The sequence below is a fragment of the Stegostoma tigrinum genome, chromosome 24 (genome assembly GCF_030684315.1).
Source record: "Stegostoma tigrinum isolate sSteTig4 chromosome 24, sSteTig4.hap1, whole genome shotgun sequence".
Taxonomy (NCBI): Eukaryota; Metazoa; Chordata; class Chondrichthyes; order Orectolobiformes; family Stegostomatidae; genus Stegostoma; species Stegostoma tigrinum.
Genome location: NC_081377.1, coordinates 2431054 through 2455724, shown reverse-complemented (window position 1 = coordinate 2455724; position 24671 = coordinate 2431054). Strand labels below are relative to the sequence as shown.

The following is a 24671-nucleotide window of genomic DNA, read 5'->3' as shown; positions in this document are numbered from 1 at the left end:
CTGAAAACAGTCCAAATTCAGTTGTTAAATCTTCCAACATGCTAAGAAAGCTTCTGTATTAGATCCTGCTGGGGCTTCTAATCCATTTGTTACTAATTACTCAGATGAAGAAAAACCTCAAATTGCACCCTGTAATAATACTGGGCTCGCAGCTGTGATACACTCAGGGGTATGAAGGATCATGGTAAAACTGTCTCATTAATTTGTCACAGACATTCAGCTCTTTCCAAGGACTTTTTCACTAATTGGTGCTTTCATTTCTCGCTCCATAAGCAGTAATTTTAGGTGACAGGTAAAGACCAAATTTAAGTATAATTACTGTCTCTCTGTAAAAGGTTGGATTGTTGAGAAGGGACTGTTGGTGGAAATAATATTTATTTATATATAACTCCACAAATCAGGAATACCAGAGCCAGAACGTCTGCAATCTATTTAATGACCTGTGAATGAACTCACTCAATGTTGACTGCATGACAATTAGACTGTGTTACAATCAACTAACACGGAGTTACATTTTTGCAGCAGGCTCACAGTCTATGAAGTTGTGGGCCTTTCAAAGCAGCACATTATCCAACCTGGTGTCAGAGCGCTAAGTATGATCGGGACATTTTAAAAATCACAATTTGTTCCTGGGAGTGATCCTTATTTTGAGAGACATACTCATGTGCTCTCTGTTACACAACTGTTTAGACATATTAGAGGATAGGGGATGCATGGATGCTGGGCTACACTTCTTCGTCTTTCTTTTAAAAAATGCATATCCCTGCAAGGCCAGACAAGGTTTCGTTTAACATCACATGCAAATTATTAGCATCTCTAAGAGCGCAGCACTGCCTCAGTACTACACTGTCATAGAATCATACAGCATAGAAACAGACCCTTCAGTCCAACTAGTTCATGTTGATCGTGTTCCCAAACCAAACTAGTCCCACTTGCCTGCATTTGGACCATATGCTTCAAAACTCTCCTATTCATGTACTTATCCAAATATCTTTTAAATGTTGTAACTGTACCTGCATTCACTACTTCTTCCTGCAGTTCATTCCACATATGATCCATACTCTGTATAAAAATGTTGCCCTTCCATAAAAATGTGCCCCCTTGTACCAAAATCCCCCACGCAAGGGAAAAGACCCTTACTATTCACCTTATCTATACCCCTCATGATTGTATAAACCTCTTTAATGATCCCCCCTTATTATCCTGCATTTCAGTGAAAAAAAAGTCTCAGTCTGTCATTATAACTCAAACTTTCTATCCCCGGAAACATCCTGGTAAATCTTTTCTGAACCTTCTCCAATTTAATGCCACCTTCCCATAGCAGGGCAACCAGAACTGTACACTACGCCAGAAGAGGCCTCACCAAGGTTCTATACCTTAGCATAATGTCTCAACTCCTATATGCAAAGATCTGAGCAATGCAGGCAAGCATGCCAAACTCCTCCTTAACCACCTTGTCTACATGTGTTGCAAATTTCTTCAAAATTATGTACCTGAATGCTTAGTCTCTCTATTCTACAACATTCCACAGGGCCCCATCATGAATTATATAAATCCTGCCATTTTTTTGTTTTACCAAAATGAAATACCTTGCCTTTATCCAATCTAAGTGTATGCTCATGGCTGGGAATTGGAATCTACAGCCATGTGGCAAAGAGTTGAAAGTGCTCCCCACCGAGCCAAGGCACTGATTTCAATGTGATACATAGAGCAGATAAGGATTTCCCAAACTAAGGGATGTGATCCTAATGGGCTTACGGGCTCCTATGCAGCAATAGCTGCCTGGGGCTACAGCCAAAAACTGACAGCTGCAAGGCTCTTTAAGCTTCACGTTTTTTTTTAAATGGTGCGAGTATCCTAAACTGCCCAATCTCGTGGGGCTGAATGCTGTACTGAAAAGCATAACGCAGGTGAGAGCTCAGGTGCTTTTCATTTAAAAATTCTGTGAATTAGAATGCTGTCCCATGTCCACGGCTCTCACAGGTCTCTCACCTTGCCCCTTCCAAATGAATCCCACCTACTGCGTGCTCACAGGCATAACCCCCAACCTCACAGGATCTCAAGAACTTTTGAGCACCAAAATGGGGTCATGATGAAAACCAATTTACACAGCTCTGAATTAGATGGAAAAACTCAGAGATGCAGCAAAACAAACCGGAGGAACAAATTAGACATTTCCTTCTATGAGAGTTTGTTACTGTTTAGCTTATTAATTGAAGATTAATAAATCCAATCCTGCTGTTTCCTCAGATTGGTGGCACTGATCGGCAGGTTCACTCCACTGTCATACATCAGTCCTTTATCCCCTCTCTTACCCCCTTCGTCACCCTCACTCACACAAACCCATAAATACACAGATAACACAGCTGGGTCTGAGTAAAATGTACACTTTCATAACAGTTGTAGGGCTCAGAATGCCATAGGAAGAATGAGCCCTTTCAGGCTGTGCTAGAGGCAGTTCCTCACAGTGTAAACTTACTTTCTAGACTGTAGAGTTAGTGTGATTCTTAAACACAAACAGCAGGCTCTTCCTCAGTGCTTATTACAGTTAACAGGAAGGCAGCACATTCCATCCTCACCACAGGCTATGTGTGACTTGTCTGCAAAATACTGACCCACACACAAATGAGGAGCCTTTAATAGGACAGCGCATTGGTAAGAGTGACTTAAATGGGTTTCCCTGGTCCTGTGCATTTTGATTTAATTATTGTGCTTTTTTTTGTTTAATTCTCAATATTACATTTTTAAAAGAGTAGTTTCATTTTTTCACTCATTTCACAAAGAATTGCTGGATTCCAGGGAGCTGATAGGCAATTCTGTTTACTGAAGTTATGACTTTCATTGCTGGAGAACTTCAAGCACTCCCACAATTTGTCAGGTATCAAATGTACAGGTAGTCCTCTCCAGTCCACATTGGTAAAAGAGTGTGACTATGTAGGCACTATGTAGCAGAATAGGGTTGCTGCAAAGTCATTTGATCATTACAAAACTCTCTTTTACCTCAATGTTTGGTCATTACTTCAAGGGAATGAATACAAAATTGAGGATCTGACATGTCAGTTGTGCACACTCTTGGTTAATCCCCATTCACAGTGTGACATTCAGTTTAGGTTGGCAAATTTCAGGCTAGCCATAGTGGTCTTGGTGTGGAGTGTTAAGTATCGGTACCGAGTTTAAAATATTCAGTTATAAAGACAAATTAGATAAACATTGGACTATGAATCCCTTCAATTTAGGATCTGTTCGAGGTGTTCAACAGGGTAAAAGTATTTTATAGGTTAGGTTGTTTGAAATTAGCCAATGTGAATCAGACAGAAATGTCTCTGTTTAGAGTAATACCTGTCACAAAGAAAGATGGTGGTGCTTGTTGGAGGTCAGCCATCTCAGCTCCAGGACATCTCTGCACCAGTATAACAAAGTGTGGGGCTAGATGAACACAGCAGTCCAAGCAGCATCTTACGAGCACAAAAGCTGACATTTCGGGCCTAGACCCTTCATCAGAAAAGCTCGGTTCGCAGTAAACAACTGCACCTTCCAGTCGCGAACCATTTCAGCTCCCCCTCCCATTCCAAGCTTTTCTGATGAAGGGTCTAGGTCCGAAACGTCAGCTTTCGTGCTCCTAACTTGCTGCTTGGCCTGTTGTGTTCATCCAGCCCCACGCTTTGTTATCTTGGATTCTCCAGCATCTGCAGTTCCCATTATCTCTCATCTCTGCACCAAACTCTGATTAGCTACCTTTAGTTGCTTCATCAATGACGATCCCTCCAGGTAAGGCCAGAAGTGGGGACTGTCGCTGATGATTGTGTTATGTTCAGCACCAATCATGACTCCTCAGATCCTAAAGCAGTCCATGTCCAAATGCAACAAGACCTGGATATGCCTAGGTTTAGGCTGATAAGTAGCAAATGACATTTTTGCCACGAGTTTGATGAAGGCTTATGATTGGGGAATTTGGGTTCGAAACTAAATGTAAATAGGTTTTTGGGTTTCAGTTCATGTGACTTAAGCAAAATGACAAGAGAATCTACCTAATCAGAATATCATTGAAATAAAAACAGAAAATGCTAGAGAGTCTCGACACATTTGGTCACATTTGTGGAGAGGAAACAGAGTTAACCTTATGAGTCCACAGTTTCAAGTTCTATAAAGGTCATGTCAGACTGGAAACGTTAATTTTGTTTCTCTCTTTATTGAAGCTACCAGATCTGTTGGGATTCTCTAATACTTTCTGCTTTTATTTCAGATTTCCAGCATTTGCAATACATTATTTTTATTTCCTACATATAGATTTTTCTTCACTTTTGCATAGTAAATGTTGGTTCTTTTGTCAAAAGTACACTGGCAGAGTCTTGTGAACATAACCCAGGCAACCAAATTGCATGATTAAAAATGCAGGACTCAAATTCATTGAATTTAAACGGGATCTGTGAATCTTCTTGGAGGATCAGCTAAGACGATGGTGCCACTAAATAATGGCAGCCTGGTCTAAGGATACCACCAAGGTTAGTATCATTGTCATCATGAGGAGGGATAGCCAGTACTGAAGGAAGGAGCAAAGTGACGTTCCTTGTTTCAATTAGATTATTGCCATGCACTGTGCTACCTCACAATTACTCTGTCTCTGCTACTGCACCCGCCTCACACTAAGGCTCAAGTTTTGTCATTCTCAATATAGCCTACTCTACATTTCCTCACTACTGCTGCATGGTATCTGCACAGCCCACCCACTTGCTTGGGAAACCTCACCACTATACAACAACCTGCACCATCTCAAATAGCTGTGCCACTTGTTTTTAAGCTACCAAACAGTCAAGATGGTGTGAGGAATGGTATTAATCAAGAGATGCATGGTGGCTCAGTGATCAGCACTGTTCCCTCACAGCGAAAGAGACCCGGGTTCGATTCCACCCCCAGGTGACTGTCTGTGTGGAGTTTGCACATTCTCCCCATGTCTGCATGAGTTTCTGCTGGGTGCTGTGATTTCCTCCCACCGTCTAAAGATGTGCAGGCAAGGTGGACTGGCCATACTAAATTGCCAGTAGTGTTCAGGGATGTGTAAATTAGGTAGGTTATAGGGGAAATGGGTCTGGGTGGGATGCTCCAAGGGTCGGTGCGGACTTGTTAAGCCAAAGGGCCTGTTTCCACACCGCAGGGATTCTATGTGGAAAAAAATGAGATTATCAACTTTGGTAAGAAGAACAGATTGAGGAATTTGGGTTTGAAACTAAATGTAAATGCGTTTTTGGGTTTCAGTTCATGTGACTTAGGCAAAATGGAGAGATGTTGAAAAGTGTAAATGTGCACTGGGTCTTGGATATTCTTGTCAGTAGGTCATGAAAACTAACATGAAGGTGCAGAGACCTATATTAAACTTTACTGAGAGGGTTTGAGTACAGAAGTAGTAAAGCGATGCTTCAATTATAAAGGAGTCTGGAGTACTGTGTTCAATTCTGGGCTCCCGATCTCAGGAATGAGAAAGGTTCACCAGATTTGTTTCCAGGATTGCATAATGAAAGATTGGCCTACACTCTCTAGAGCTTCGAAGGACGGGATGTTTTCTCATTGAAACCTACAACATGCTCATAGGGATAGACAGGGTAGATGCAGGCAATATGTTATCCCTAATTGGAAAGCTTAAAACCAGGAGGTGCAACTTAAAAATAAGAGGAATGCCACTTATGTTTGAAATGAGGAGAAATGTTATTATTCAGAGGGTTATGAACCTTTGAAATTCTCTACCACACAGTGCTTTGAAACTCAGCCTTTGAGTATGTTTAAGGTAAAGAATGAGAGATTTCTAATTATCAATATTATAAAAGATTATAGGATGGATGGGTAAAATTATTGATAGGTGGAGCATGTTCCATGGAATAAATGGCTACTCTTGCTCCTATGCTCCTTTCTCTAATTCCACGAGCAGACATCCCTCAAAAACATCGAAAGAGCCCAAATATGTCGCTGACATTTAACTCCTCAGCTCCTGCACAGACTAACCCTGCTCCTCACAGGAGAAGACTGGGACAGCTCCTACACAAATAGCAAGACATCCATGTCCCACTAACTAAGTCCCATTCCTCATTCACTGCAACTCTCACAGTGACCCCACTATCAGTATCAGTCATTGCATTCCACTTTTAACCAATGGATTTGTCACCTTCTCTCTATTTTGTCTTACCCTCAGTATCTCCACCACTGGCTCCTCCAGTAACCATCCTCGCTAACATCTGAGGACAAAACTACCGAGGTCCGAGAGAAACCATGCCTCCTCTGCAATACTCCACCAGCTCCCCACTGCACCCCAGCCCAGATACTGACACTTTAGTTGGAATGTTAGCAAGGTTGCTATGGACTGACAATCCAGATGAGCCCATCTCTACCCATTCCATCACTGTCTGAGGGAGAAAGGCCCCAGGCTGCTGGCACTTGGAGGACTGCAGAGACTAGGCACCTGCTCTGCCCCTAGGAGAGGAGCCAGTGAGGTCAGCTGTCAGGGACCTCACCCACATGACAGACCCGAAACGTTAGCTCTGATATTGTTCTTCACAGATGCTGCCAGACCTGCTGAGCTTTTCCAGAAACTTCTGTTTTTATTCCTGATTTACAGGATCCACAGTTCTTTTGGTTTTTATGTAGGAATCAGGCTGGCGGAATATCATGAGTGGTGTACCACAGGGGCCAGTGCTGGGCATCAATTCTTTACAATTTATATAAATGATTCGGATGGAGGGACAGATGGTATTGTAACTAAATTTGTTGTTGATACAAGGATTGGTGAGAAAATGAATTGTCTGAAGGACATAAAGAATCTCAAAAGGTGATAAATAGATTAAGTGACTGGGCAAAGATCTGGCAAATAGAGTACAATGTGGAAACGTGCGGAATTGCCCATTTTGGGAGAAAAAAATATAAAAGAAGAATGTTATCTAAATGGCAAGAGGGTGTAGAGCTGCGAGATGCCGAGGGATCTGTGTGTCCTTGTGCATAAATTACAGAAGGTTAGGAGGTACAGGTATAGCAAGTAATCAAGGAAGTTAAAGAATATCATGTTTTATTACAAATGGAATTGAATGCAAAAGTAGAATGGTTATGCTTCACTCGTACAGGGCACCGGTGTGATTACATCATAGAATCATAGAATCCCTACAATGCGGAATCAGGCCATTCAACCCATCAAATCTACACCGATCCTCTGAAGAGCATCCCTATCCAATGTAACCCTGCATTCCCCACGGCTAACCCACATATCCCTGGGTACTATGGGCAATTTAACATAGCCAATCCACCTAACCTGCACATCTTTGAACTGTGGGAGGAAACCAGAGCACCCGGAGGAAACCCTCAAAGACATGGGGAGAACGTTCAACTCCATACAGACAGTTACCCGAGGGTGGAATCAAACCTGAGTCCCTGGTGCTGTGAGACAGCAGAGCTAACCACTGAGTCACCGTGCCATGCATCTGCAGTCCTGTGTACAGTACTGATCACTGTACTTAGGTAAGGAAGTTAATGTGTTGGAAACAGTTCAGAGAAGGTTTCCTGGAATAATATATGGGAAGAGCAGATTGCCTTATGAGGAAAAGCTAGACAGGCTAAGCCCATATTTTCTGGAGTTTGGAAGCGTCAGAGATGACTTAGTCAGAACTTATCAGATCCTCAGGGAATCTGGCCAGGTCGGTATGGAAATGATTGTTTCTCATGTGGGAGAATCTAGAACTAGAGCTCATTGTTTAAAAATAAGGGGTTGTCCATTTAAAAAAAAAGAGGAACCAGTTTTTCTCCCAGACGGTTGAGATTCCTTGAAATCTGCTTCCTCAAAAGGGAGTGGATGCACCATCAAGGCACAGGTAGATAGATTCTTGAATACTAAAAGGCATGAACAAATATTGGAGACATGCAGAAATGTAGCATCGAGGTTAAACTTCTAAGCGCCATGATCTTATTGAGTGGCATAACTGGCTTTCTGAGCCAAGTGACCTACTCTTACTCCTTGTTGGTATATTCATATGTTAGTGAGACAAGGCAAGTTTTTTTAATAATACTTCCATGGGATTTGGGCACTGCTGACAGATTTGTTACCCATCTCTAGCTGCCCTTGAACTAACTTCTAAAAGGTTTGTTAAGGGTCAACCATGTTGCTGGCTCTGCAGTCACACTGTAGGCCAAACCATGTAAAATGGTCAATTTTATTCCTGCAAGAACATTAGTGAATCAGATGGGCTTTTAATGACAATTACTGGCAGTTACACAGCCAACTTTACTGCCATTAGCTTTTAATTCCAGATATTTTAAGATTTACTAATTAAATTTACATTCTACCAGCTGCTTTGGAGAGATTTGAACCCATGTCCCAGGATATTGGCCAAGACCTCTGTATTACCAGCCCTGTGATTTAACCATGACATCAGTAGTTCATTAAACATATAAAATCCTTCATTTTTAACCAGAGGTATTGAGTACAAAAGAAAGGAAAACATACCAAGCCTGATGTCATAGACCCATAGGACCACAGGCTACTCTCTCATTGGAGAGATGGATTTTCAATAGTGACTGTAACCTGAATATATAATAACTGTGGCTCAGAAGAGGTTAGAAGATGGGACCTTCACAGTGACCTCATCCAGAATAATGACTGAACCTGGTAATTGGCAAGACTCTGCAGAGTACATGAGCTATCTGACCTACAGAGCAAACTGACCCTCTATCACTGGTTAGTCCTATGTTGTTGTGTCTAATTCTGGGCACCCCATTTTAGGAAAGATGCCAAGGTCTCAGAGAGGATGCAGACAAGATTTGCTTGAATGGCAACAAGGAAGAGAGATTTCAATTATTTGAAGAGAGCGAGTTTTGAGAAGAGATTTGAAAAATGGGATTATTCTGTTTCCAATTGACAAGCCTAAGACAAGATTTAATAAAAAAGTTCAATATTATGAAGTGTTCTGATAAAATTAATAAATAGAAACTGTTCCCACTGACAGTATGATTAGTCAAAAATACTGATTTTTGAAGAGATGAAGAGAATTATTTTTAACAGAAAATGTTCCAATCCACACTGCCTGAAGAAAATTCAATAGTAACTTTGAAAAGAGAATTAGGTAAATATTTGCAAAGTAAAGAAACTGTTGGGCTGTGGGCAAATGACAAGGAAATGGGAACTAACTGGATAGCTCTTTCAAAAAGAGACATAATATATCAAATGCCCTTCTGAAATGCTGTACTTGTCAATGATTACGCCTATCTGTAATATTTCAAGAGCCTGAATAAACTGGTGCTGGTCCTGGTCCTGTGTTCAGAATGAACTGGGACCCAGAGGGGTAAAGGGCAAGGCAGTAATGGAGAGGTAATGTCAAAGCACTAAGGATCCGGGGAACCAGGTTAATTCTCTGGTGACAAGGGTGCACATCCCACCACAGCTGGCAGTGAAATTTGAATTCAGTTCTTAAATCTGAAATTAAAGATCTAATAATGAGCATTATTGATGCAAAATGTCATCTGATTCACAAATTCCCTTTTAGGAAACAAATCTGTAGTCTTCAACATGGCATACATGTCATTCCAGACACACCGCAATGTGGTTGCCCCCTAACTGCCCTCTAAATAGCCCAGAAAGGCAATCAGTTGTATCAAACCACCATGAAGTCATATTGTGTGGCATTACCACCACGTTATATGGGGGGAACTTTGAACAGATCTCGCAATACAAAACTGGGCATCCATGACATACTGTGGGCCAGCAGTAGCAGCAGAATTATATTCAACCATTCTACAATTATCATCAAGTGGGGAGGATGGTGGGTGCAGACATATCTAAACATGAGGTATCAACCCGGTGAAGACATGACACTGGGCTACGTACGGTCAAACAGCAAAAATGGCAAGAGAGACGCAGAGCTAAGTTATTCCTCAATCAATCACGAATAGTGGTAGAAAATTCATCAACTCACTGGAGGAGGAGGCTCCAGAAACATCCATATCCTCAATGATGGAGGAGCCCAGCATATCAATGCAAAACTTTCACAGACGTGCTGAGTGGATGATCCACTTCAGCCTCCTCCAGAGGTGCCCAGTATCACAGATATCAGTCTGCAGTCAATTAGATTCACTCCATGTGATGTCAATGAAATGGCTGGAAGCCCTTACAATATTCTGGTGATATTATTAAAATCCTCTGCTCCAGAACTAGCCGTGCCTTGGCCCAGTGATTCCAATATAGCCACAACACTGGCATCTAACCACCAATGTAGAAAATTTCCTAGGTATCTGTCCACTCAAAGCAGGTCAAATACAACATGGCCAATTACTGCCCCATCAGCCTTCTCTCCATCATCAGTAAAGTGACGGAAGGTGTCACCAGCAACACTACCAAGCAGCACTTGCTTCACAATAACCTGCTCACTCCCAGTTTGAGTTTTGCCAGGGCCCCTCAGGTCCTAATCCCATCTGCTAATTGGAGTTGCTGATGATTTCACAATGTTCAGTACCAAATCCTACTCTTCAGGATACTGAAGCATCCTGTGTTCAAATGCAATAAAACCCGGACACCATTTAGGCTTAAATTGGTAAATAATAAGTACCATTAGCACAGACAACTGACTGGCAATGACCAGTTTCAACAAGGAACAGTCTAACCATTGGCTCTTTACATTCAATTGCATTATCATCGCTGCATCCCCAACTACAAACATCCTGGGTGTTACTATTTACCAGAAATTGAATGAACCAATGCTATGGTGGCAAGGGCAAGAGAATTTTATAACAACTGTTTCACCTCCTGATTTCCCAAGCCCGGACCACTATATTCACAGACTTCACAGAATTCCCACAGTACGGAAACAGACCCTTTGGCCCAACAAGCTCACACAGAACCTCAGAGCATCCCCATAAAACCTACCTAATTTACACATCCCTGAACACTACGGGCAATTTAGCATGGCCAATCCGCTTAGCCTGCACATCTTTGGACTGTGAGAGGAAACTGGAGCACCCGGAGAAAACCCACACAGACACGAGGAGAATGTGCAAACTCCACACAGAGGGTGGAATCAAACCCGGGTCCCCTGGCACTGTGAGGCAGCAGTGCTAACCACTCAGCCACCATGTCACCCTTTCTACAAGCACAAGTAGAGAATTTGATGGAACACTCCCCACTTGCCTGGATGGGTGCGACAATATGTAAGAAGGTTGACACCATCCAGGACTGTTTGGCTGGCACTCCAGCCCTCACCTTCAATGTTCACTACCTTTCAGATCTCGCAATACAACACTGGGCATCCATGACATACCGTGGGCCAGCAGCAGCAGCAGAATTATATTCAAACACTCTACAATTATCATCAAGTGGGAGTTATCATCAAGTGCAAATCTGAAATGAGGAATTAAGAAGGCTAAGAGGGGACATGAGACATTGTTAGCAAACATAGTTAAGGAAAATTCCAAAGCCTTTTATTCATATATAAAGAGCAAAAGGGTAACTAGAGAAAGGATTGGCCCACTTAAGGACAAAGAAAGAAAGTTATGCGCTGAGTCAGAGAAAATGGGTGACATTCTTAACGAGTACTTTGCATCGGTATTCACCAAGGAGAGGGGCATGACAGACGTTGAGGTTAGGGATAGATGTTTGCTTACTGTAGGTCAAGTTGACATAAGGAAGGAGGAAGTGTTGGGTATCCTAAAAGGCATTAAGGTGGACAAGTCCCCAGGTCCGGATGGGATCTATCCCAGGTTATTGAGGGACGCGAGAGAGGAAATAGCCAGGGCCTTAACAGATATCTTTGCAGCATCCTTAAACACGGGTGAGGTCCTGGAGGACTGAAGAATTGCTAATGTTGTCCCATTGTTTAAGAAGGGTAGCAAGAATAATCCAGGTAATTATCGACTGGTGAGCCTGACGTCAGCAGTCAGGAAGCTGCTGGAGAGGATACTGAGGGAGAGAATCTATTCCTATTTGGAAGAAAATGGGCTTATCAGTGATAGGCAACATGGTTTTGTGCAGGGAAGATCATGTCTTACAAACTTAACAGAATTCTTTGAGGACATGACAAAGTTGATTGGTGAGGGAAGGGCTGTTGATGTCATATATATGGACTTCAGTAAGGCGTTTGATAAGGTTCCCCATGGCAGGCTGATGGAGAAAGTGAAGTCACATGAGGTCCAGGGTGTGCTAGCTGAGATGGATTAAAAACTAGCTAGGCAACAGGAGACAGAGAGTAGTAGTGGAAGGGGGTTTCTCAAACTGGAGACCTGTGACCAGTGGTGTTCCACAGGGATCTGCGCTGGGACCACTGTTTGTGATATACGTACATGATTTGGAGGAAGGTATAGATGGTCTGATCAGCAAGTTTGCAGATGACACTAAGGTTGGTGGAGTAGCAGATAGTGAAGGGGACTGTCAGAGATTACAGCAGAATGTCAATTGGTTATCAATTCCACAATTGGCGATCACAATCGGTTGTGAACTTGCACCATTCAGAAAGACAAAGGCAGCAGATACATAGGAACACCACAATCTGCAAATTCCCCTTAAAGCCATTCACCTTCCTGACTTGGAAATATATCAACATTCCTTCATGGGTCAAAATCCTGGAATATCGCCCTCTCTCTATTGGCATTGTGGATTGTCTCTAGCCCAAGGGCTTGGAGTGGTTCAAACCGAAACTCACCACCATCTTCTCCAGGCCATTAGGGATGGCAATAAATGTTGGTCTAGCCCAAATTCCATGAACAAATAAATACAACTGAACAGCAAAACAGGCTCAAGGGGCTGAATGATAAATTTTAAGCAGTCAGAAAGAAAGCAATGTTTTTGCAATGAAAATTAGTGTGTGATTCTTCTCTTGAAAGTTTTCCTTTCAGTTTTGCGTTGGATTCAGGCCACGAAGTAAACTAATTCAGCTCAATGCGACAGAATTACTATAAATACAACTGTAATGTCAAAACCAAGACACATTACTGATGCAACATTGAGAGATTTTCTCTTAACAACCCCCTCTTCTCCTCAGTGAAAGGTAGTCTAAGATCATAACAAGATATTAAAATCTTCCTGAAAATAATTGCCTGCAGAATGTCAGAAATATTGGTCTGCCTGCCACTGAACTCACACAATGAGTCTGAATCATTTTGTGACATAAGAGATGGTCAACGGAGCTTGAATGAGTCAGATTTGAGAAACTCTCAGTTACCTAACCCGCAGTGACAGAGTTAGCAAATGCAATTCCCAAACTCTGACAGTTGTAAAAGAGGACTTTCCACTCTCACTCAACACTAGGCTGAATCCTACAACTCAAAAATGGTATGGTTGTGCGCTAACACATGATAAAATCACCGCATTACACATTGTAACATTATTATTAGCTCACCTGCCTTTTATAAGATATTAGTTGGCCTATTTCCTGGCACTGACATCTGTTAAAATGTCTGAAATCTTTTACATTCAGAATGTAACACTCCACTTACCCCCTCAATTACCTTGCCCAGCCTCCCTGTGCACCCCTGCCCTTTTCCCATTCAAATTTCTTCTCCTGGAACACACTGATATTCCCCTCCACCAGCTGATTTTGTTCAATGTGTGAGGTTTGAGATTGTCACCGTCCCCACCAAGCACTTAGGACCAGATTCCTAAAGTGAAGCCCATTTCAACAATGAGGGGAACCCTGCTGGCGCTGCAGTGGCACACAGTGCCAGGACAGAAGGGAGGCTTGATTGATGCTGTGCAAACATCAAAAGAATAGTATTTAATCATTAACAGTGTCACTGGAAGTAACAGCACCCAAGAGGAGAGCCCAGTCTCCCAATCCCTAACTTGCAGCTTGGTGGGATTGTCAGTGCCACACCGATGGGTCATCATTTTACCATTTCTCAAGATTAATATTGGTATTTAGGGTCAGAAAAACACAATTCGGTCCCTTAAACCTATTTTGCCATTCAATCTGACCATGGTTGATCTATCTCTGCTCCATTTACCTGCACTAATTCTCTCTCTGCCATTTTTCTCAAACGTCTTAAACCTATGCCCTTTCATTAGCAACTCTCCTGCTGCTGTAAACAGTTCCAAACAACTCTTACAAACTCTGCATCACTTTCAAAGCCTTTATTATATCTGTTGTTATCCTTTGCTGCCCAGAGAATAATCCCCTCAAGTCTCCACATGTCTCAATGTTTTATCCAGTGAGATTTCATTTAAGCAGACAGCCTTAGCATTAAAGAAGACCATGATATGTAGGATCAGAAGGTGGCCATTCAGCCCACGGAGCCTGCTGTGCCATGCAATGACATTATAGCTGATCTGATGATCCTCAACTCCATTTCCCTATCTTCTCCCCCTAAACCTTACTTTTCTTACTGACTAAATATCTGTCTGTTTCAGCCTTGAATATATATAACAGCCCAGGCTCAATAGCCCTCTGTAGTAAAGATTGTCACATATTTACTACCATCAGACAAAAGAAATTCCTCATCATCTCTGTCTTAAAACAATGACCTCTGAAATTATGCTTTCTAATCCTAGACTCTCGCATAAGGGGAGTCAACGTTTCTGCATCCACCCTGTCAAGTCCTCTGAAAGCCTTGTTCGTTTCAATAAGGTTGCCTCATTCTCCTACACTCCAATGACTACAGGTCTAACCTACTAAATGTCTTCTCATTAAATAGTCCTGCCATACCCGAGTGTAGTCAAGTAAATTTTCTCTGGACTGCCTCCGATGTTAGTTTCTCTTTCCCTCAATATGGGGAGCAAAACTGCTCACAGTGTTCCAGCTGTGATCTGACTAGTGCCTTGGATAATTTTAGCAAGACTTCTCTATTTCTTCCTCTATTTCCTTTGAAATAAAGGCCAACATCCATTTGCCTTCTCAATCACCTGCAGAACTTACATGCTGGGTATTTTTGAATCATGCACTGGGACTCCCAAATTCCTCTGTGCCTTTATGCAGTCTTTCTATATTTAAATAATATTCAGTTCCTCTGTTCTTCCTGCCAAAGTGCATAGCATCACATTTTCCCACATTATATTCCATGTGACAAGTTTTTGCCCACTCACTTAGCCTACCTATACTTCTCTGCAGACTTTTTGTGTCATCCTTTAGCTTCTTTCCATATTTTAAGCTGAACAATATGAAATTCATCACTGCTCCATCTGTCCAATTAAAGTGACACCCTCTTTCGAGACTCACAAGAGGCATACACCGAAGAATAGGGCATTATTCCAGGAGCCTCCAGTGCAATAGATTAGAGAGAATTATATAAGGATATTCATGTAAGCATTTGTGGTACATATTAATGTTGGATCCTATACATAAGACTTGGTCTTCACTGAAGATCAGTAAAGACACTGAAGTCATCTGGCAACATCATTTGACAATATTTCAAGATCCAGAGGGACAAAAACATCAGCTTATAACAACAAACAGCAGCAGCCTGTCTTTGTATTCTCCACCCTCCATACTCACAGTTTCCAATGTGATGTTTCTCAATAAATGATCATTACCCAGGCTGTCTATCAGCACTCAACAACCTTCTTCCTGTTGCTTCCCAATGAAAACTGAAACACATTTTACTCACTTTGGGACCTGGCCTTCCAGGGATCCCTGGCTCTCCCTTTGGACCTTCCAGCCCCTGCGTAATAAACAAAAGAGTGTAGACATTAAAATCTTTTCAATTAGTCAATAAGTCTTCAGTCCAATGGATACATCAGTATGAATAGACACTTGAAATGGAACACATCCAATGTTCCTTGTCCCAATTTTTCTTGGGGCTGAAATTTATATGAATTTTAAGCATGATTCACAGATCTAGCAAAATTACAGAAATGCACCGGAATGCAAAATCAGAAAAACACATTCTTCCTATTTCTCCCAATCTGACATTCTGAATTCTCCAATAAAAACAGGAAATCCTGGAAACACTCAGGAGGTTTGGCAGAACTTGTGAGGAGAGGTCAACACCAATTCACTAAAATTAGGACATATTAGTGACATAACAAACTTTACACAAGCACATTGGCAGGAGAAATGGGGATGGAGTAGGAAACATAGAAGTAAGATCTCACATAGGGTGCAAGGTGGGAGAAATTAGATTACAAATAGGATGGTGGAGCAAGACATAATGGGATGGTCAAGGGACATGAAAAGAAACAAAGGGAAGTCTAGAGAAGGCTCAAGAATAGCCAGCTTCATCACAATGCAGAAAGAGCATTCAGCCCATAGTGTTTAATAGATTCAGAGTCATACAGCACGGAAACTGGCCCTTTAATCCAACCAGTCCATGCTGAACTAATCCGAAACTAAATTAGTTCCAACTACCTGCTCCTGGCCCATATTCCTCCAAACCTTTCCTATTCATTGATCCAGCCAGATGTCTTGCAAATGTTGTAATTGTACCCGCATCCACCATTTCCTCAGGAAGTTCATTCCACATGTGAACCACCATCTGTGTAAAAAGTTTGGCTTTTATGTCTTTTTTAAATCACTCTCTTCTCACCTTAAAAATGTGTCCCCAGTCTTGAAATTCCTTGCCAATCCTCTGCAAGAGTAACACAATCAGACCAACTCTCCACCTTTTCCCTCTGCATTGCAAGTTGACTTCTTCAGATCCTGACCACTTGCTGCACAAAATAACTTTTCGTCTTACTGCCCCTGTTTCTTTTACGATCACATTAAATTGGTCTGCCCTTGTTCTCAAACTTTCCATGAATGGGATCAGTTTCTCACTATTGACTCTGTCCAAACCCCTCATGATTTTGAACACCACAATTAAATCTCTTCAAGAAGAACAGCCCAGTTTCTCCAATCTGATCATTAATTGAATTTATTCATCCCAGAACAATTCTCTCAAATATTTCTTCAACTTTTCTAATGCATTTACATCCTTCCTATAGTATTGTGGCTTCAAAACTCCAGTTGAGACCAAACCAGTTATTTAAAGATTCATCATAACTTCCCTGCTTTTGTACTCCATATAGTTACTTGTAAAGTCCAGGACCTCATTTCCACTATTAATTGTTTTCTCAACCATTTGTACACACATTCTCACAGGTCCCTCCGTTTCTTTAGCATTGTTTCCCTTATTTTATGTTGCTTCTCCTCATTCTTCTGACCAAAATGTGTCACTTCACACTCTTGATTAAATTTCATTTGCTACATCTGCCCACTCCATGAGCCTGTATCCTCTTGAGATCTACCACTGTCCACCACACAGTTTGCATTACTTTCAAGTTTTAAGTCACACACAAACTTTGAAAGTCTGTCCTGTTCTCCCAAGTTCAGGTCATTAATATGTATGTCAGGAAATGTAGGGGTCCAAGCCAAGGTCCTTCCTCTAGTCTTTAAACCAACAAATCACTACTCATTGTTTCCTGTCATTCAGCCAATATGGTATCTAACCTGCTAATGTCCGTTTGATTCCATGAGTTTCAGCTTTGCTGAAAAGCCTGTTACGTGGCACATTATCAACCACCTTTGGGAAGGCCATGTGCATAGCCAGCCCACTGGATCTCATAGAAACTGATACAATTCTAAGAGGGCTAAACAGGATAAACAGAGAAAGGGCCATCCCAATTACCAGGCAGTCCAGAACCAGGAGGTCACTGTCTAATTATATAGGGTAGGCAATTTAGGATGTGGATGAGGAGAAATTTCTTCACCCATAACCATCCTATTTGCCCTTACTCCATTACCGCAATGTCATGTAATTTCTCACTACTCTGCACCCAATCAGAGATCTTCCTTCTGTGAATTCCCACATTTCTTCTGCCACTGTGCTTCCATAAAGTTTGTCACGTCACTAACATTTCCCAGAAAACAGCTGAGGCCAAAACATTGAACATTATCAAGATAGAGTTAGATACAGTTCTTATGGCTAAAGGGATCAGAGAGAATGGGGAGAAAATGGGAACTGCATATTGACTTAGATGAACAGGTATGATTATAATGAATGGCAGAGCTGGCTCAAAGGGCTGAATGGTCTGCACCTGCTGCTATTTTCTATTCCCCTCATGAAGCCTTTCTATTACCTCATTGACAATAAAGTTAGTTCATCACATTTTGCTTTTAACTGAGTCAACTCAACATTGAGTTCAACAATTTCAGTTTGCAATCGTTTCCACTTTTATTTTGGTCTTTGCAAGACAACTGTTGTTAGTCATTTTGTTCTTCCAGTTGTACATACACCTGGCTTGAAGATAATTCACCTTTATTAATTACATGTGCAATGTGTACAAAATATTGTGGCTCTTCCAGACAGTTGGTCTGTTCTGGGTCTGCAAGCTGCACACACACAGAATGCAATTAGTTTGCTATAATGTCTGCTTCACAACATGCAATGTGTGTTACTTGTTAAATAAACTAATACCTGGAGTTAATCAATTCCTCACAAGTGAATGATTATTAGAAAATTATCAGCGGTGGAAAACATCATGTTAATGAGATAACTACCAGCATGTCATCAAAACCCATGCAATCAGTTAAACATCAGAATTACAACTGAAATTGCAGCAAAATATTTAAGAAACACTTCTGGAACTGAACAGGTAAGAAGAATGGACCATTTCACTTTCTTCTGAATTAGTGGAGCTAAAGTCTTAGCTCTCTGCTCTGGAAAGACAAATGAAAGTTCCAGAGGAAAAGGCTGAAAAATTAGCTCATGTTAACTTGACAATACTATCTCTAGGATGAAGAAGTCTTTAGGGGACATCTCTGCTCAGCTCCCAAAAATGAATAAAGAATTGGAAGAGAAAGAAAGGAAGCGGGATGAACTACGAGCTCAGTATCCTCAATCCAATGAAATGTTTGCTGGTTTGTTTACAGGAGGATCTGGCACAACTCAAACTTAAACAGATCAGGCTCAACAAGAGTAGCGACAGGAGGTTGAATTCAAAGCAATACTGAAGAAATTAGAGATTGCAAATCTGTTTGTAACCTCAAATCTATACTCCCACCTACCCTTGAAAACCTGCCACCTCCTTACTTAATGAGAATCAATCTGCCTCTGCCTTAAAATTATAAGAAAAGACTTCTAAGGACTCATCTTCCTATGAGAGAAAGTTTTTTTGGTTAATATCTGTTTTAAACAGACAGTGACCCCTAGTTCTATATTCTCCCATAAGATAAAATATCCTCTCCACATCTACCCCACCAACCCCTCAGGTCCTTATATGTTTTGATCAAGACACCTCTTACTCTTCTAAACTCCAACAAATACAAGCCCAGCCTGTCCAGCCTTTATCCATAAGACAATCTCCCCATACCATGTATGAATCTAGTCAACATTTTCTGAATTGTTTCCAAAACATTTATGCCTATCCTTAAAAGAGTGACCAATATCATGCACTGCACTGCATATAGTCTCACTGGCATCCTATATAAATGAACCAAAACTCTCTACTTTTGTATCAATACCCCTGGGAGTTCTATTAGCTTTTATAATTCCTTGCTATACTACACACTAACCTTTTGTAATTCCTGGGACACCAAGATCCTCCGCTTCTCAGAACTTTGCAATCTTTCACTTTTTAGATAGTGTGTATCTTCTCTATTCTTCTTGCCAAGTGGACAATTTCACATTTTCACACCTTATAATTCATTTGCCACATCTTTGCCCACTTACTGAATTTATCTGTATCTTTTTTGTAGCTCCTGATGTCCCCTTCACAACTCACTTTCTTATCTTGTTGTTATCAGCAAACTTGGCAACCACACCTTCTTTTCGTTCATCCAAGTCACTTTTACAAACTGGTGCACACCACTGGATACCTCTTACTGGCCTGCATACATGCCTATTCCCTGCTCCTGTTAGCCAGAAATTCTTCTATCCATATTGATTCACTACTCCCTAAACCATGAGCTTCACCATGAGTTCTTAAAACAACTTCTCCAAAGTTAAATGCTAACAATGATGCTCCAGTGAAAGAACTCAAGCACAGCACAGCAGAGGTCAACCCACCAAATGGATGAAGACCAGACCTCAAAGAAATCAACGATGAAAAAGGAGTTGGTTGTCCTGGTTCGTTATTACAGCAGTTTATGAAGGAGAAAATGTACTGGACCAACAGAATGCTGAAACTTTGATGAAATTAGAAAGGGCCGGTGAGTAAAATCAGAAGCTTCAAATGAGCTGCAAGTTCTTAAGAAGCAAACTCGTCTGAGTGAGCAAGTTCTAGAACAGATCTACAACTGCAGTTTAACTTGTTAACATCGCCAGATAAGCTAAGTCACCATCTCAAGATCTGGATATATCAGCAAATTACCTGTACATTTTTGAGACTGACAGGCTCACTTGATATTGTATTTAGTTAGATTTTCTTTTGGAAAGGAGGGTGATCTTGTAAAGTGTATCTTGCCTTTGAGAGGATCCACCTTTAAACATGTTAAGGTGTGCCATGTGGGTATTCAATGCTGCAACTCTTCCTCACAGTCAGGCAGTACAAGGTTTTCAAGTTGCACATGGAGAAATCAGCTGGTTTGCTGTAATGTCTGCTTCACAACTTGTAATGTGTTTTATGGCGTTAAATAAATTAACCCACAGAGTTTAATCAATCCCTGACAAATGACTGATTATGACAGCATTACTATTAACATGACACTTCCCATTTGCATTGTTGCACTAACCTTTGTTTCTGTACTTATTGCATCTCCATGTCCTTTAGTTTTCCATCATCTTCCCTTTTGACATTGAAGCACTCCATTATAAACCTATTCTTCTGTTCTTTTCTGCCCTCCTTGCTTGCCCTGTCTTGCTTAAACTGTTTCCAATTCAGATGAAAGGCCGACCTGAAACAGAACTCTTGTTCTTTCGCCCCAGATTCTGACCTACCTGCTGGACATTCCCAGTATTTGTTGTTTTTATTTCAGATTTCATTTTGATATTCTGATCTCCCCGACACATCATGCACATTTGCCAAAGTAACATTATTTCCATTTCTCTATTCCAGCACCATCCACCTTTGCATTTTCTTGAAGATAGCCATAAATCTGTGACAACTGGGTAATGGGCTAATTCACAGCAATACCGAGGAGGGTGGCTTCTGAGTCTATAATTTATGGCAGTACTAGACTCAAACCAAAAGTACAGAGTTTTCTGATTGTCCTCAAAACCACGTGCCCAACTCCCAAGATCTTGAACAGATCAATAAACATTCACTCCTTTTAGAAAATTAATGACACTGGGGAGGACAAGGGATTTAACAAGTTCCTGTGGGAAAAGAGACTTTGTCATTTGACAATATTTCCTCATCCCAGAGGTACTATTTGCTTCTTAAATTGAGAAGTTGATATTACAGATCAAAAATTCTTCCATATTTGAATCTGATTGCACTCTGCTATACGAAACATGATTCCTTCAGTTCCACTCACAGCAGTTACCACAGGAGTATTTGGGATGATAACTGGGTACTGTTCAAACAACATTCCACGACAAGAAAATAGAAAATGGATTCCTGAAACTGGAAGTCCACTTTAACTCAAAACTACAGAAATCCACTATTTGATTATTCGCTGCCAATCAGAAAGGGCTGACTTTCAACCAATGAATTCATTTGAGAGACTTAATAAATCTTTAGGAAGTTGCTGGCATGACTTCAGAATGCAGGGTGCTTTTAGACCCACATCTCAAAGTGGAGAGAGGTTACTGGGTGCAATTCCTTGGTTAGCTCTAGACCCTTTTTATTCTTGACTTAATCCTTGAAAGAACAGGCCAACATTAGCCACAGTTTCCAAAAAATGAATATAATGGCACATTAAGAAAATGGTGCAACATCCATAATGTTTGGCTAATAGATGTTTCGCTATCACGCTTTACAGTCGTTTGACCAGTATCCCTTCTGTAACATACATTAATACCTTAGAACTGGCCCCATTCAAATACAAGTTTTGAAGCGTGTTTTGAGACCATCCATCTTTTGCATTGGCCGAGTCCAGCCTGTTGGCTTTTTCATAGATCATAGAAGATCACAGAATTCCTACAGCGTGGGAACAGGCCCTTCAGCCCAACAAGTCAACGGTGAACCTCAGACCATCCGATCCAGACCCATCCCCCAATAACCCACCTAATCTACACATCCCTGAATATTACAGGCAATTTAGCACGGCCAATCCACCTAACCTGCACATCTTTGGACTGTGGGAGGAAACCGGAGTACCCGGAGGAAACCCAAATTCTTTTCTTTGGCTTGCGGTTGATACAATCAGAGTGTTGGTTGAAACAGAGGACAAAAGATACAGGGAGCTGTGAGGTGGAGCACATTGTTAAAAAGAATGAAAGATGAACTACACACAAGATATGATTCATTTCCACTTCTATCTATGGCAGAATCACAGGACAGAATTGGACAGACATGACATATTCCTCACCAGTTAAAAGGGCTTTTGGTATTTTGTTGACTTTAAACATGTTTACCCTGCAACAAGAATATACCATGGGCAGTTCTAATTTCTCCCCACCCCACCAACATTGGGAGGAAGTCTCATTATCGAGAGGTGTCAGCCAATCTGCTGGAGCAGCACTTCATATAGCCCTAGCAGTGCCAGCAGATCATAGTGGCCACTGCTAGGACTACAAGCAGATCCAAGGAGGAACACATTGACCTGATTGAAAATAAAATCTGGGGATATTGGTCAGGGAGGAGTGAGGGGCATCAGTGTGGGGTGGTTGAGGGAAAGATTTCATGTTTTAGAGATGGGGGAAAAGACACAAAAAGGGGTAAACTCACTGCAAAGGGGTGCTCTTGATGGGCACATGACAGCCTCAAATGAGTACCTCCCTCCACAGCTGTTAAAATTATACGCTGTCCATTTGCCTTCTGCCTTTCCAACAGCATGCACTGTTGTGTGGAGATGAAATGAAGTGCTCATATGACCATTACTACTTCTATGATTGGACAGGCTGCCCAAGGCTTTTCCTAAGACCCACCAACCCCCATAAGCACTGGCCACCCACATTATTTTATGAGCCTCCTATCTTTGAACAAGTCAATGAGGAGTGCCAAAATTCATCCCATTGAATCAAACTGCACAAAAGGGGGTAAAACTCAGTTAGTTGTCTCTGCGTTGACTCCTTGAAGTGACTTCCAATTTAGTGCCACACCCCAACTTATTCCCAAAAATCCTGCAGGTTTCATAGAATCCCTAAAGTGTGGAAGCAGGCTATTTCAGCCAATTGGTTCCACACCGCCCTCCAAACAGCATCCTACCAAGATGCACCACCCTAACTTATCCCTGTAACCATCAAGACTGCACAATCCTAAATACTATGGAAAATTTAGCATGGCCAAGCCACTAAACCTAACATTTTCAGATTGCAGAAGGAAACCCAAAAAGACACAAGGAGAATGTGCAAACTGCATACAGATATTTGCCCAAGGCTGTAATCAAATCCGGGTCCCTGGCAATGTCAAACAGCGGTGATAACCACTAAGTCGCCTTGCACCATATCATGCCGTCCAAGAAGACCTGTCTTCTTCAAGTACATGTCCATCGCCTTTTGAAAGTTTCTTCACAATCTGATCCACTGCCCCTTCAGGTAGTACATTCTAGATCTTAATAACCATCTAAAACAAGATTTCCCCTTATTTGTCCTCTAGACGGTTTGCCAATTCGTTGAAATTTTAATCTCTGGTTATCAACTCACTTGGCAGAGGAAACACTTTCTCATTGATTGCTCAAACAAAATCTTTCACAATTTTGAGTACCTCTACTAAATTTCACACAATTACACAGGATATACAGCACAGAAACAGGCCATTTGGCCCAAACAGTCAATACTGGTGCTTACGCTCCATTTGAGCCTCCTCTCATCCTTCCTCATCTAAATCTAACATCATTTCCACGATTCCTTTCTCCCTCATTCTTGTCCAGTCACAGTTAAATGTCTATGTATGATTTACTTCAACTACTGGAGCACATTCCATGTTCATGACTTTCCGTACTGAACTTCTTCAAGACTGTCTTATATCAATGGTCTCTTTTATACTCTTCCCCTTTGACAGGAAACATTCTATTAATCTTAAGACACCTGTTAGGCTGGAGGCTGTGTACAAGGGTGGCCAATCACATTACAAGAAAGACATGACCGCATTGGTGAGAATGCAGAAGTAACTTACAAGAAAGGTTCCAGGAATGAGAAACTTAAGTTATGAGGATAGATTGAAGAATTTGGGACTGTACTCCTTGGAGAGAAGAAAGCTAAGAGAAGATTTAATAGAGGTTTACAAAATCATGAGTGGAGTGGACTGGGTAGAGAGGGAGATGCTGTTCCTGCTCATAAAAGGAACAAGAACAAAAAAGTATACAGTTAAAATGATCTCCAAATAAAAAAACACAAGGTTAAAGTGAGAAAAAACTTTCTCAACTAGTGCGTTGTTTGGAAATGGAATGCACTATCTGGAAATGTGGTGCAGGCTGGTTCAATTGAGGCATTCAAGTGGTCACTGGATGATTAGTTGTTTAGGAATAGTGTGAAAGTGTGTGGATAAAAAGCAGAAGGTTGGTATGAGGTAACCATGCTTATTTAAAGAGCCAGTGCAGGCACGATAGGCCACGTTGTCATTTTCTGCACTGTAACAATTCTGTGATTCTATCAAAGCCTTCCAGAACTTTAGAAACTTTCCCATATATTTTTGGGATCATCCTTTGTAAATCTCCTCTGCCCCCCTCTCTATAACATAGTAACCAGAATGGCACACTGTATTC

At 41.3% G+C, this 24671-nt stretch overlaps 1 protein-coding gene across 2 annotated transcripts in view; it reads right to left on the bottom strand.

Annotated features, from left to right (window-relative positions):
- Positions 1-24671, bottom strand: part of col9a2 (procollagen, type IX, alpha 2) — a 188009-nt gene that overhangs the window by 124775 nt on the left and 38563 nt on the right. For both annotated transcript variants that reach the window (XM_048558361.2, XM_048558363.2), the window contains exon 5: positions 15553-15606. In XM_048558361.2, the coding sequence (XP_048414318.1) occupies positions 15553-15606 (54 nt within the window). The remainder of the gene's footprint in view (positions 1-15552; positions 15607-24671) is intronic.